Source organism: Eriocheir sinensis, chromosome 47 (assembly GCF_024679095.1).
Source record: "Eriocheir sinensis breed Jianghai 21 chromosome 47, ASM2467909v1, whole genome shotgun sequence".
NCBI classification, from domain to species: Eukaryota; Metazoa; Arthropoda; class Malacostraca; order Decapoda; family Varunidae; genus Eriocheir; species Eriocheir sinensis.
This window is the reverse complement of record NC_066555.1, coordinates 931,247-946,250: the sequence shown is the minus strand read 5'-3', so window position 1 is coordinate 946,250 and position 15,004 is coordinate 931,247. Positions and strand designations below refer to the sequence as shown.

The 15,004-nt window shown below is 41.7% G+C and overlaps 1 protein-coding gene across 3 annotated transcripts; it reads left to right on the top strand.

Moving 5' to 3' along the window:
• The first annotated feature begins 2,750 nt into the window (after nucleotides 1-2,750).
• On the top strand, nucleotides 2,751-12,517 carry LOC126981237 (nuclear nucleic acid-binding protein C1D-like). Of its 3 annotated transcripts, none has more exons than XM_050832097.1 (6): nucleotides 2,751-2,856; nucleotides 4,396-4,506; nucleotides 5,446-5,759; nucleotides 10,330-10,396; nucleotides 11,487-11,681; nucleotides 12,410-12,517. In XM_050832097.1, the coding sequence occupies exons 3-6, from the start codon at nucleotides 5,595-5,597 to the stop codon at nucleotides 12,442-12,444; spliced, it is 462 nt and encodes a 153-aa protein (XP_050688054.1). In that variant the 5' UTR covers nucleotides 2,751-2,856; nucleotides 4,396-4,506; nucleotides 5,446-5,594; the 3' UTR covers nucleotides 12,445-12,517. The 3 variants fall into 3 exon arrangements, with proteins under 3 accessions (XP_050688054.1, XP_050688055.1, XP_050688056.1); XM_050832098.1 differs by lacking the exon at nucleotides 2,751-2,856 and adding an exon at nucleotides 3,020-3,116; XM_050832099.1 differs by lacking the exon at nucleotides 2,751-2,856 and having other exon boundaries at nucleotides 4,497-4,633.
• The last annotated feature ends 2,487 nt before the right edge of the window (nucleotides 12,518-15,004 follow it).

The window sequence follows — 15,004 nt, the reverse complement described above, 5'->3', positions numbered from 1 at the left end:
CGTCTGTTTTATCTTCATATAATATGCATTATGTTAACCATACTGTGCAATGCTTTTGAATGTGGTCGTTGTGCTAGGGCAGCTAGATGCGCTTCACACCAGTTCTTTGCTCTCCATACATCTCAGCTGGGAGTACGCTAAGGGGATTTCTTAGCGATACTTAAGGACCTATGATTGGCTAAGAGTTACTAAGAACAAGGTTTAACATTACTCTTAAAATTTTCGTGGCTACGGCCCCTGTACCTTGATCCAAGGGATTCCAAGGGTCCCAAGTCCCAAGGGCTTCGCATCCTCCTGCAGTGCCTCGAGAGCCAGCGCCAGAACCCCCACGCAGCGGCGCCGCAAGGATTATCACGTCACCGCCGAGAGACAGGCGGCCGTTTTCTTAAACAGTGTAAACCTAGGATACCACATTGTTAGTTAGCTAGACACTCACAAATGGATTTCATAAACGCATCTGACGCCGTTCTCTGTATGGCTAGGATCCCACATTATTGGAACATTCGTGTGTTGACCTACCACACAACATGGGGCGACCGTACCCACCCGAAAGAGAAACGAAATGTAAGAAATGTATTCATTGTATTAAAAACACTTATGAATAATAAATAAATAGGTTATTATTCTACTTCTGTTATTATTTCACTTCTCTTTTTCAATCAGTAACTCTGTAATCACAACAAGTACAAGATTTTAAAACAACGCGTGGTGGCGCGTGTATTGAGGCTGCCACAAGCAAAACAAACATCTGAGTTGGACAAGAAGTTGAGAAATTCTTCGTTATAATGGTACATAATGATATATAAGTATATGTAATAGAGTGAAAATACGAAGCATCATGGAGGGAATGTTCGAATAAAGTGTTATGCATGAGTGTTGCTGCACGGTTAAATACTGAAACCACTGAGAGACCGACGGTGTTTCAGCTTCTCGCCCCACGCTGGTACACATTCCTGCCCCTACCTCATTACAGAGAGCAGTGATGCCCAACTATTTAGCACCTGCGGCCCCTTTACCAAAAGCTTCAAACTCACGCGACCCCCTGCTAGCAGCAGCTTGCTAGCAGCAGCTAGGGCTTGAATGACTTAGGAAGCAGCAAGCAAAACCAAGGTCAGTGTAGTGATCTTGATATAGTAACACAAATATTTATATAATTATCAGTAACTATATAACACACTTATGTACCTGAGAGAGAGAGAGAGAGAGAGAGAGAGAGAGAGAGAGAGAGAGAGAGAGAGAGAGAGAGAGAGAGAGAGAGAGAGAGAGATTGGGATAAGTGGAGTGGGTGGGTGGGCTGTGAAGGTCTCCGGAGCCTGAGAGGTGTGAAGTCTTCCCACGCCTTATCTTAATTAAGGAAAAAATAAATAAAAAATAAAGTTTTTTTTTGCTTCGTTTTTTTTGCAAAAAAAAAAAAAGAAGTTTTTTATTAAAAAAAACAAGCACGTTTATTTTTGTCGGAAGGGCTGATTCTCAACACTGTATGTCTGTATTGCATTCTCCCAAACACTCCATGCTTGCTGGAAGGGTGAGACGTAATGATTTCTATACAAAGAAGAATGAGATGTTTGTATAAGTTCGAAAGGGCCGATTCTTGACGATGTGTCTGTATTGCATTCTTTCATACACCCCATGCTTGCAGGAAGGGTTATACGTACTGAAATTTATACACAAGCAGTTTGTTATGGAAAGAAGATCATTGATGACTAACAGGAAGAGAGTGGGTGATAGAACAGAGCCCTGTGGAACACCACTGTTGATAGGTTTAGGGGAAGAACTGTCTGTATTGCATTCTCCCATACATTCCTTGCTTGCAGGAAGGGTTATACGTAATATCTATACAGACACAAGTATATAGTATATACGTAACAGGAAAAGGAAAATGGATTCATACACGTGTCTATAATATTTCGTAACGGGTCGAAAATGAAAAGACGGGTTGAGAAAGTTAAGTTAAGAGAGGGAGGGAGAGAGAGGAAGAAAGAGTTGAGTGAAGTAGATGAAGGGAAGAATAATTACAGATAAAAGAGGAAGGGAGAGAAAGATAGATGGAGGGGAGGAAGAAATAACAGTTAAAGGAGAGAGAGAGAGAGAGAGATAAAACCATGAGTGAGTTGGCCTTGGGCTGAACATGGTCACGTAATAAGCCTTTATAATATGGGTAGGCGGAGGCTGAACGAATAGCAAGACGGCCCCGCGTTCAGGAGGACGCGAGTTCAATCCCCGCCCGGTGCCACCAAGCTGGGATTTTTCAGCCGCCGAGTGACTTAAAACTACCCACATGCTGTCCAGAAGACCACTTATCAACCCGGACTCTAGATTCCAGGATTAAAGATGAGCTCCGGGAGGGCAGCATGAGCCAATGCAGGATGGCGCCACCATAAACATTCGCTTGCGCCAGAGCGGGCTGGGCCGACCATCAGGACCCACCGGGAAGAAGCCTTGGACCGACCATCAGGATCCACCGGGAAGAAGCCTACCGGCGCAATAGGCCAAGACGTAAAAAAAAAAAAAAGTATTATTGAGTAGTATTGTATTGTGTATTTCTTTGTTTATCGTATATTTCTTCGTTTTTCTTCATTCATCATTATTTTCTTGCATCTCCTTCCTTTCTTATTTGATTTCTCGTTTAGCTGTTAAAACACCTGCAACAATAAACTATCAATCAATCAGGATGGAGAGAGGTTAGGAAGAATGGAAGGGAGGGGAAGGGAGGGAGTGCTGATAAGTGTGCCGATGCATAGGCTTAAAGTTGCTGATGATGGCGATGATGGCACCAGAATGTAAACAAACCACCGCTTGGCTCCTCACGCCACGCCGCGCCGCCAGCAGGGAGGGACCAGCAGGAGCCAGCAGAAGGTGAGGAGAGAAGGCAGGGGAAGAAACTCGTAGCTAAACAAATTATATGAAGGATCAGAGGAATATTTAGAGTAATTAGATGCGTTAAAACTGATAAAAGCACATGCCCTTAATCCCTCCATGTGAGTGTAGATTTCGTGTCATGTGTAGAACCTCATTGCAGATTTAGAAGACAGTAGAAAAAGAGGAAGAAACAAGCAAATAAAGCCACTATACTAACAGGAAGATATTAAACAACTAGACTAAGCATTAAAACAAAGGTAAGGTACTGAAACAAGGGTAAGGAAAGAAAATAAAGGGAATTCGTGGCTAAACAAGGTAGATTAAGAGGAAGAGGGAGATGTAAAGTGATTAGATGTGTTAAAATTGATAAAAACTCGAGTCCTTAATCCTTTCAACTAGGTCAATATATTATTACATGGGTAAGGAGAGAAATTAAGAAAGGGAATTCGTGGCTAAACAAGGCAGATTAATAGGAAGAGGGAGAAGTAGAGAGATTAGATGTGTTAAAATTGATAAAAACTCGAGTCCTTAATCCTTTCAACTAGGTCAATATATTATTACAAGGGTAAGGAGAGAAATAAAGGGAATTCGTGGCTAAACAAGGCAGATTAAGAGGAAGAGGGAGATGTAGAGTAATTAGATGTGTTAAAATTGATAAAAACTCGAGTCCTTAATCCTTTCAACTAGGTCAATATATTATTACATGGGTAAGGAGAGAAATTAAGAAAGGGAATTCGTGGCTAAACAAGGCAGATTAATAGGAAGAGGGAGATGTAGAGAGATTAGATGTGTTAAAATTGATAAAAACTCGAGTCCTTAATCCTTTCAACTAGGTCAATATATTATTACATGGGTAAGGAGAGAAATTAAGAAAGGGAATTCGTGGCTAAACAAGGCAGATTAAGAGGAAGAGGGAGATGTAGAGTAATTAGATGTGTTAAAATTGATAAAAACTCGAGTCCTTAATCCTTTCAACTAGGTCAATATATTGTTACATGGGTAAGGAGAGAAATTAAGATAGGGAATTCGTGGCTAAACAAGGCAGATTAATAGGAAGAGGGAGATGTAGAGAGATTAGATGTGTTAAAATTGATAAAAACTCGAGTCCTTAATCCTTTCAACTAGGTCAATATTTATTTATTTATTTATTTATTTATTTACAAGAAAGGAGACGGCTCAAGGGCATCAAAAAGAGTGGAGAAAAAAAAAGCCCGCTACTCACCGCTCCCTCAACAGACAAAATTAAAGAGAGGTTGATTTTGAGTGGTGTCTTGTGTGTAAAACTAATAATGCTGAGTAGTAATTAGATGTATTGAAATTGATTAAAGAAAAATCATTAATCCTTTCAATTAGGTCAACGTATAATTTTTGTCTTGTGTGTAAAAACTAATAGATGCAGAGTAATTAAATGTGTTAAAATTGATAAAAGCTTGACTCCTTAATCTTTTCAACAGGGTCAATGTATAATTTGTGTCTCGTGTGTAAAAACTAATATAAAAAGCCTTCACTTGCCCTAACCTCAGTCTTTTCTTACAGATTTAGAAGACAGCAGCAAAAAGGAAGACTCAAGCAAATTAAGCAAATAAGAAGGAGAAGAGGAAGATATTAAGCAGCCGGGATAAGCATTAAAATAGATATAGAAAGAAGGTAAGGAGAGGAGATAAGAAAGGAAAGTCATAGATAAGCAAGACAGATTAAAGGGGAAGAGAAAATTGTTGAATGGTTATAAGTGTTTGAATTGATATAAACACAAGCTATTAATCTCTCCAGCTCGGTGAGTATATAGTTCATGTCTCTCACAGCCCCAAAAGTTTCCCCAATCTCTCCTTTATCTCACAGTCTGTTTCTTAAAGCTTTCCCCAGTAAATTTGTTAAGCTCTTACAACCCAGAAGTTTCCCCAACCCTTCCTTTATCTTACAAACTATCTCTTATTAAAAGTTTACCGTTAAGTATTTTGTCTCCGAATTCTTGTATGCCTCATCACTCTTACAGCTCAAAAATTTAGCAGAGAAAACATTATTTAAGAAAAGTATGCCAGGGTATTACTCCAGAACTACACCCCACTCACTCCAGTGGTACCGGTATAACTTTTTTCTGATAAAGTTCAACATGCTAAGTGTCATTTTAATAACTGTTTTTACTACAAATTATCCATCCCTGATGTATAAAAAGTAATTAAGCAGTGATTAGTTAATAATTTAGTGGCGATAGGTTAATATTTTGGGAGCAAGTGTATCATCCATAGTGGTATTAAGTTACCATTTTAGCAATAACAAATTACTATTCATGAGTGTTAAGTGAAGTTTTGTTGTATTAAGAGAAAGCACAGGTTCAGTGGCGGCCTGTTCTGGCATTATTAAATGGGTTTAATTCTGAAGTTTTACCAAATGAAGGAGAACAGTAAGTTATTAAACTGTAAGAAGTGTTAAGATGATATAAATATAAACTTTCATGCCATACAGATTTAGAAAATAGCAGAAAAAAGGATGCTTAAAGAAAGAAAGCAAATTTAAGGAAAACAGGAAGGTTTAAAACTGATACAAACATAACCCTGTACTCTCCCTAACCTCTTATGTCTCTTACAGATTTAGAAGACAACAGACAAAAGGAAAATTTAAAAAGAGAAAGCCAATAAAAGGAAAATAGGAAGATATTAGACAAATTAAAAGCACTAAAACAAAGACATCAACCTCTCCTGCAACCCCCCACACCCCATCACCCCCCCCACCCCAGCATGGCAGCCAAGGAAGAGATGATGGAGGAGGAGGAGCAGAAGGACGAGGAGGAGTTCCCGCCTGGCATGGCCCCCAAGATGCTGTCCCTACTAAAGAGTGTCACCTCCCTGGAGAAGGACCTCAAGCCCCTGCTGGCCCGCCCCTACCACGAGGCCTTCAGCAAGGTGAGGCGTGACCCCCACACTTGTTTATTACTCTGCCGATGCTCGTTTGTTACCCTGCCAAGGTCATATGAAGGATGTTTTTTTACTGAGCAAATATAGGGGCTATATATATTGGGGGGGGGGGGGCTAAGTGGTCAGGTTGCGGTTGTGGTCTCCTGGAGGACCTGGGTGTATATTCCGCTCACCGCTAGTTGGATTTGGAATTACAACCTCAAAATTTTTTGGAATTGAAGCTGGAGTTGGATTTTTTTATCACCCACGCCCCTTTCATGGCACAGCATAAATAAAGACTGAACTGATTACAAAAGTGAGTCAGATGGATCATAAAAAGAGCAAATGTAATTAAACAATGACGACCAAAAGAGCGAAATATCACAAAACGAACCATTGTAAAGTAGCGGAGAACTGTAGAGGGCTTACAGTTACGGTCAGTATGACATACTGGGCACCCATCATCATCTTTATAATTGGATGGAGACAACCAAACTGAGGCCACATGCAGCTCTAGTGTATGGCGCCAACTGTATTTACCTCTCCTATCATCAGCTTTTTAATGGGATGGTCATGAGCAAACCGGGGCCATGCACAGCTGTTGCATATTCCCTAACATTACCTCTTCCATCTACTTTCTAATGGGCTGGACATGAGGAAGCCAAGCCCATGTGCAGCTAATGCCAGTTATAGCATATGCCCTGAAACTTGTTAGGAACTAGGTGATGATAGCAGGGGATTAGCAATTAACTATTCCCTTACTGCTCACAAGTCTCGGGCCAGAGCTTGAGTCTATCATCTGAGCTAAAATAAACCTCGATGGTACTTACTACCTCGACCCTCGACTCCCATATCGAGACGTATCTTATTGATCACTGCCTAAAGGACTAACTAAGCTGACAATGGAAGGAAGAACTATATCGAAGTGTTTCCTTCTTAAAATAATAAGTAATTTACCTTGCTGAATTAAAATTAAAGTGCAAGGATAATTTAACCGTTGGAAACAGAGACGAGAGCCACGCCGTCTGGTGAGAGAAATTCAAAATATCCCTTCAGACCCACGCGGCTGGCTTTGCCTCTCTTCGCTTCCAACCCTCACTAAGATAAGACCTCAGCACTGCAGCACCATCATCAACTCGGCCACAGTGTCTTTTATTACCACACTCGAGGAATACTACACGATTCTTCAAGGACAACAATATCCTTTGAAACCCTCTCAGCTAAGTGCCCCCAGCAGTCTTTCAATACAACTAGATTTTGCTTGTGGGCCGTTAGGTAAATTTACTGATTTCCAACAAGCTTTACCTATCCTTTCAGCTCTCTAAGTCATTTTCCTCATAACTAGAAAATTCAACATTGTACTCCAACCATCTGTACCTCTAAAATCATCAGCTCTAAGAAAAATCTCATAACTAGAAAACACAAGACTGTACTCACCACCACCAACATTGTCCTGTGCCGGCCTGCCATGACTACGCTTACTGTCCTTCACCTTTGGAAAGAAAATAAAAACGTTATCATACAACTAGACAGTAGTTTTTGAGGGGAGTGGAAGGGAGAAGAGCTTGGTAATGAGTTAAATCAGTGCTTAATCTTGTCTATCTCTTTTTGAGGGGAGTGGAAGGGAGAAGAGCTTGGTAATGAGTTGAAGTGCTTACATCAGTGCTTAATCTTGTCTATCTCTTTTTTGAGGGGAGCAGACAGAAAGGGAGCTTCATAATGAGTTCATGTTCATATTGATACATCATCTTGTCTATCTTTGCTTATTGAGGAAAGTGGAGGGGAAGAGCGTTGCAATGAAGTCAGGAGTTCATATTATTACCTCATCTTGTCTTTCTCATTTTTTTAAGGGGAATGGAAGGAACGGAGATTGGTAATGAGGTTGCATTTACATCCATACTTCATCTGGTCCGTGTTTTTTGAGGAGAGTGGAAGGGACAGAGCTTGGTGATGAATCTTATAGGTGTTCATTTTATTAGATCATCTTGTTAATCTTTAATTTTTGAGGGGAATGGAAGGAATAGAGCTTGGTGATATGTAGAAGGGAAGAACTCCTGGTAATAAGTCTTAGTTTTCACATTAACTTATACTGCCTTTCTTAGCCTTTCTGTAGGAGTGGAGAGGAAGGAAGCTTGTTAATGAGCCCAAAAGTTTATAGTCATACTTCATTTTGTTGTTTTCAATGAGAGTGGAGGGGAAGAAAGCTTGTATAGGTCAAAGAACATTGCCTTTCCTAGCCTTTCTGTGGGAGTGGGGAGGAAGAAAGCTTGTTAATGAGTCCAAATGTTTATAGTCATACTTCATTTTGTTGTTTTCAATGAGAGTGAAGGGGAAGAAAGCTTGTATAGGTCAAAGTACGTTGCCTTTCCTAGCCTTTCTGTAGGAGTGGAGAGGAAGGAAGCTTGTTAATGAGTCCAAATGTTTATATTCATACTTCATTTTGTTGTTTTCAATGAGAGTGGAGGGAATGAAAGCTTGTATAGGTCAAAGAACATTGCCTTTTCTAGCCTTTCTGTGGGAGTGGAGAGGAAGGAAGCTTGTTAATGAGCCCAAATGTTTATATTCATACTTCATTTTGTTGTTTTTAATGAGAGTGAAGGGAAAGAAAGCTTGTATAGGTCAAAGAACATTGCCTTTCTGTGGGAGTGGAGAGGAAGGAAGCTTGTTAATGAGCCCAAATGTTTATATTCATACTTCACTTTGTTGTTTTCAATGAGAGTGAAGGGAAAGAAAGCTTGTATAGGTCAAAGAACATTGCCTTTCCTAGCCTTTCTGTGGGAGTGGAGAGGAAGGAAGCTTGTTAATGAGCCCAAATGTTTATATTCATACTTCATTTTGTTGTTTTCAATGAGAGTGAAGGGAAAGAAAGCTTGTATAGGTCAAAGAACATTGCCTTTCCTAGCCTTTCTGTGGGAGTGGGGAGGAAGGAAGCTTGTTAATGAGCCCAAATGTTTATAGTCATACTTCATTTTGTTGTTTTCAATGGGAGTGGAGGGAAAGAAAGCTTGTATAGGTCAAAGAACATTGCCTTTCCTAGCCTTTCTGTGGGAGTGGAGAGGAAGAAAGCTTGTTAATGAGTCCAAATGTTTATATTCATACTTCATTTTGTTGTTTTCAATGGGAGTGGAGGGAAAGAAAGCTTGTATAAGTCAAAGAAGTGTATTGTGTGTTCCTGTTACTAACTGGTCCTGTCTCATTGAAGGGAAAGAAAGCTTGTATAAGTCAAAGAAGTGTATTGTGTGTTCCTGTTACTAACTGGTCCTGTCTCATTGAAGGGAAAGAAAGCTTGTATAGGTCAAAGAAGTGTATTGTGTGTTCCTGTTACTAACTGGTCCTGTCTCATTGAAGGGAAAGAAAGCTTGTATAGGTCAAAGAAGTGTATTGTGTGTTCCTGTTACTGACTGGTCCTGTCTCATTGAAGGGAAAGAAAGCTTGTATAGGTCAAAGAAGTGTAGTGTGTGTTCCTGTTACTGACTGGTCCTGTCTAATTGAAGGAAAGAAAGCATATAGGTCAAAGAAGTGTATTGTGTTTTCCTGTTACTGACTGGTCCTGTCTCATTGAAGGGAAAGAAAGCTTGTATAGGTCAAAGAAGTGTATTGTGTGTTCCTGTTACTGACTGGTCCTGTCTCATTGAAGGGAAAGAAAGCTTGTATAGGTCAAAGAAGTGTATTGTGTGTTCCTGTTACTGACTGGTCCTGTCTCATTGAAGGGAAAGAAAGCTTGTATAGGTCAAAGAAGTGTATTGTGTGTTCCTGTTACTGACTGGTCCTGTCTCATTGAAGGGAAAGCTTGTATAGGTCAAATAAGTGTACTGTGTGTTCCTGTTACTGACTGGTCCTGTCTCATTGAAGGGAAAGAAAGCTAGTATAGGTCAAAGAAGTGTATTGTGTGTTCCTGTTACTAACTGGTCCTGTCTCATTGAAGGGAAAGAAAGCTTGTATAGGTCAAAGAAATGTACTGTGTGTTCCTGTTACTAACTGGTCCTGTCTCATTGAAGGGAAAGAAAGCTAGTATAGGCCAAAGAAGTGTACTGTGTGTTCCTGTTACTAACTGGTCCTGTCTCATTGAAGGGAAGAAAGCTTATAGGTCAAAGAAATGTACTGTGTGTTCCTGTTACTAACTGGTCCTGTCTCATTGAAGGGAAAGAAAGCTAGTATAGGCCAAAGAAGTGTACTGTGTGTTCCTGTTACTAACTGGTCCTGTCTCATTGAAGGGAAAGAAAGCTTGTATAGGTCAAAGAAGTGTACTGTGTGTTCCTGTTACTGACTGGTCCTGTCTCATTGAAGGGAAAGAAAGCTAGTATAGGTCAAAGAAGTGTACTGTGTGTTCCTGTTACTAACTGGTCCTGTCTCATTGAAGGGAAAGAAAGCTAGTATAGGTCAAAGAAGTGTACTGTGTGTTCCTGTTACTAACTGGTCCTGTCTCATTGAAGGGAAAGAAAGCTAGTATAGGTCAAAGAAGTGTACTGTGTGTTCCTGTTACTGACTGGTCCTGTCTCATTGAAGGGAAAGAAAGCTTGTATAGGTCAAAGAAGTGTACTGTGTGTTCCTATCAATTCCTGGTCCTGTCTATTTGCAGCTGTCCCCTCTGGAGCGTGCCAAAGTGGGAATGATGGAGATCTACACCATCAACTCCCTCTACTGGAGTAAGTAGCACTCTGCTTTATTAGTGTACTTGAACATCATGTTGTGTTTTTTTTCTCTCTCCCTCTCTCTTTATAGCCACAGACTTTCTCTTGTTGCTGTAAAATAATAGCTAAGTATGTGTTATTTATCTTCTCAAATACATTCAAATACAACATTCATATTTTCCTCATCTCATCCATCCACTCATCCATACAAGCCAATGTAACCTAACCTAATGTACCTTCGCCTCCCCTGTCCTAACCTAACCACCTGACCTAGCCTGGCCACACCTAAACTACCATATTTGACAGCTTATGAGACATTTAATTTTGGGCAGGCATTAAAAAAAAAGTGTTTAATCTATGAGTGTCATGTGAAGGGTTTTCGGCTGACATCCATAGTCCATCCCCTCTATCAGGTCATTTTTAAAGTTTCATATGTACGTATTCAGATCCATATTAAACCCCAATATTTTACATTTAAAAACCTTAATATTTGCTGGGACCTGATCCTTCTTAAGAGATTCGAGAGTACTGCTTTGAAACATGAGCAAAAATGGTTTAGACAGCGACATTGTCAGAGGGCGAGGGGTAGCAGGTATCAAGTTTGTACTATATCATATTTAATTCTTGACCTAACCCAACATACCTCACCTCAACTATTCATGTTCTTCTTCTTTTCACTTAATGTCCTCATCATCGCCTCCCCTCTTCTAACCTAACCTATCATCATCTCACTTATTGTAACCCAACCTAACCTATCATCATCTCACTTATTCTGACCCAACCTAACCTAACCTAACCTAACCTAATGCACCTCACCTCTCCTTACCTAAACTAACCTCACCTAACCTAACTCCACCTCACCTCACCTCTCCTAACCTAACCTAACCTAACACACCTCACCTCTCCTAACCTAACCTAACCTAATGCACCTCTCCTTACCTAACCCAACCTAACCTAACCTAACACACCTCACCTCTCCTAACCCAACCTAACCTAACCTCACCTCACCTCACCTAACCTGACCTAACCTAACCTAACCTAACACACCTCACCTCTCCTTACCTGACCTAACCTAACCTAACCTAACGCACCTCACCTTCCCTAGTGCTGATGAAGGCGAGTGGTGAGGACGTGGATGACAGTCTCCGTGACGACTACAAGGTGGAGATGGGGCGGCTGCGGGACACTCAGGGGCGGCTGGCGGAGGTGGAGGCCCGGGCGCAGCGGCAGCCCACTGACGCTCGTGTGGCCGCCAGGTTCATCCGCCGAGGCCTGGGGTTGAGCGGAGACAGAGAGGAAGGTGAGGAGGAGGAGGGTTGGGGTGAAAAAGGAAGGGAGGGAGAGGAATAAAAAAATAGAAGGGGAGGGAGAGAGATAAATATAAGGAAAGAGGAAAGGTTATAGAAAGGAAAGAATGGAGGAGGGAGAAAACATTGAGGAAAAGTGCAGGAAAGGAAAATCAGGAGAGAGCAAAGGTTACAGTAAGAGGAAGGGAGAAAGTGGGATAAAAGAAAAGAAGAAAAGTGCAAGAAGGGAGATGAAGAGAGGAGGGAAAGGTTAGGGTAAGAGGAAGGGAAGGAAGGAAGAAGGGAAGGAAATAAAAGAAAAGAAGAAAAGTACAAAAAGGGAGATGAAGAGAGGAGGGAAAGGTTAAGGTAAGAGGAAGGGAAGGAAGGAAGGGAGAAGAGATAAGAGAAAAGAGGAAAAGTGCAAGAAAGGAAAGACGATAGTGAGAAAGGTAAGATGAGGATAAAGGGGTGGGAGAAAGAGAGAGCGAGAGAGACGGAAGGAAGGAGGTAGGGAGATGGATACGAGAATAGAGGTAGAGAAGGAAAAACAAAAACACGGGAGAAGTAAGAGGGAAAAAGAAGGAGGAGGAGGAAGAAAGGGAAGTAAAGAGAGAGAAAATATAGGGGTTAGAGGAAGGGAGGGAGAGATATAAAAGAGGTAGAGGGAGAAGGTGAATATAGAAGTTAGAGGAAGGGACTGACTCACCACTAACTCACCTCTCTTCTCCCCTCCCCCCAGAGAGTGCAACAGCAGATGAGGACACTCCCCAGTAAACCGCCATCGTGGGGAGACATTGTGGGGAGTAAGGGGAGGAAGAAAAAGAAAGACAACAACCTCCTGAAGAAGTGAGGGAAGGGGAGATGGGGAGGGAAGGAGAGGAGGCGTTAAGGGAAGGGAAGGAAAGGGGGAAAGATGACCTCCGGAAGAAGTAAGGGAGAAGGGGAGATGGGGAGGAAGGGAAGGGAAGGAAGGGTGGGAAGGGGAGATAGGGAGGCAAGGAGAGGAGGAGAAGGAAGGGAGGGAAGGGGAGATGGGGAGGCAAGGAGAGGAGGAGAAGGAAGGGAAGGGGGACAGATGACCTCCTGAAGAAGTTAGGGAGAAGGGGAAATGGGAAGGGAAGGAAGGGAGGGAGGGGAGAAAAAAAAACCATATTGGAGAGGAGAGGGGAAGGGAGGGATGGGAGAGGAAGTATAGAGGGGAAGAGAGGGAAGGAGAGAAAGAAGGGAAGGTGTGATATGAAGAAATGAAGAGAAAGGAAGGGACATGATGAAGAAGGGGAGAAGGGAATGGAGGAATAGAGAAAAGGGAGAGAGCGAAGAAGAGAAGGAAGGGAAAGATGATGAGAGGAGAGAAGGGAGAAAAGGAAGGAGAGAAGAAGGCAAGGATGATGAAGGAAGGAATGGAGGAGATATGAAGGAAGAGAGAGAAAGGGAGGAGGAGGAGAGGAAGAAGGGAGGGAGAGAGAGAGAGAAAGAAATGAAGGAAAGGAAGAGAAAGGAAGGTTAAAAGAAGATGAATATGATAAGTTTTTTGTGCAAGGAAGAGAAGGAGAAAGGAGTGTGTGTGTGTGTGTGTAAGATTTTTTATAAGGTTACTACTTGTTAATAAAAAAGAATTGTTAAAAGTTTATATTATTTGTTTCCCTTATAGTACATTTATTTATTTATTTATTTGTTTTAATTAAGGAAACTACTTGAAAAAGGAAAAAAAAACATACTTTCTTTTCCCTTGTTTTCTTTTATTTCCTTTTCCTGTCTTTTCCTTACATCAAAACTTCCATTGTGTAAAAACTCATACTTTTTTCATTCCTTTTCCTTAATCATTCTTTCCTTCTCTTCCTCTTTATTCTGTCCTCCTCCTCTTCCTGTTCATTCTTCCATCAAAACTTCCATTGTGTAAAAACTGTCATACTTTTTTCATTCCTTTTCCTTAATCATTCTTTCCTTCTCTTCCTCTTTATTCTGTCCTTCTCTTCCTCTTCCTGTTCATTCTTCCCTTCTCCCTCTCCTTTCTTCTTCGCCCAACACCTCAGCATATACACCTCTTGACTGACTGACTGATTGATTGGAAGATTGGACTGAGCTGGTTAGGGCCTGTGAATAAGAGGGAGGGGATGAAGAACGATGACTGGGCAAAGGCTTGACACGCAGACACAAATGAAGAATCGCAATGGATAACACACATAAGTCCTGATGGAGTTTATGCAGTGACGTGAAGGGTTCTGGGGGAGGCGTGAAGGGAGAAGAGAGGATTAAATATTGAGGATAGATAACACAGATAAGTCATGCTGGAGTTTATGCAGAGTGGGTGAGGGACATGAAGGTTTTGTTGGGGAAGGAAAGGAAGGAAGGTTAAACATCTGACAAGGCTTTCGTGGGAGTTGTGGGCATTTCCAGGGGTAGTTTTATGGCCCTGGTGGTAGTGTGACCCTTCTTCTGTACCGTGAACCTAGGCTTTCGTGGGAGTTGTGGGCATTTCCAGGGGTAGTTTTATGGCCCTGGTGGTAGTGTGACCCTTCTTCTGTACCGTGAACCTAGGCTTTCGTGGGAGTTATGGGCATTACCAGGGGTAGTTTTATGGCCCTGGTGGTAGCGTGACCCTTCTTCTGTACTGTGAATCTAGGCTTTCGTGGGAGTTGTGGGCATTTCCAGGGGTAGTTTTATGGCCCTGGTGGTAGTGTGACCCTTCTTCTGTACCGTGAACCTAGGCTTTCGTGGGAGTTGTGGGCATTTCCAGGGGTAGTTTTATGGCCCTGGTGGTAGTGTGACCCTTCTTCTGTACCGTGAACCTAGGCTTTCGTGGGAGTTGTGGGCATTACCAGGGGTAGTTTTATGGCCCTGATGGTAGTTTGACCCTTCTTCTGTACCGTGAACCTAGGCTTTCGTGGGAGTTGTGGGCATTTCCAGGGGTAGTTTTATAGCCCCGATAGTAGTCTGACCCTTCTTCTGTACCGTGAACCTAAAACAACACTAACTAAAACGTGACTGACCTCCCTTTTGGCATTTGGAAATAGTTTATGTGAGAGGCTGAGGCGTCTGAGTATGTCGACCTAAATGCCTAAGTGTCCCCTGTTAATGTGCGTTTTCTGTTATCGTGTTTTTATTATTTTCTATTTTATTTGAGAGAGAGAGAGAGAGTATCTTTAACACGTTTAGAATTAATAGATTTTCTCCATTAGCGGACAAATCTCTCTCTCTCTCTCTCTCTAACACACACACACACACACACACGGTTATCATCATCGTCATCATTATTAAGTCTGCCGTGTTTGGAGATCTCATTGTCAGCTGTGCACTCCCTTCCTCTCTCCTTCCTTTCAACGGGGTAACAAAT

Excerpts from the sequence above, each read along its gene's own strand:
- LOC126981237 (XM_050832097.1), top strand. The coding sequence starts at position 5,595 with ATGGCAGCCAAGGAAGAGATGATGGAGGAGGAGGAGCAGAAGGACGAG. Across the intron at positions 5,760-10,329 it reads ACCACGAGGCCTTCAGCAAG|CTGTCCCCTCTGGAGCGTGC; the intron begins GTGAGGCGTGAC and ends GTCTATTTGCAG. Across the intron at positions 10,397-11,486 it reads CATCAACTCCCTCTACTGGA|TGCTGATGAAGGCGAGTGGT; the intron begins GTAAGTAGCACT and ends CACCTTCCCTAG.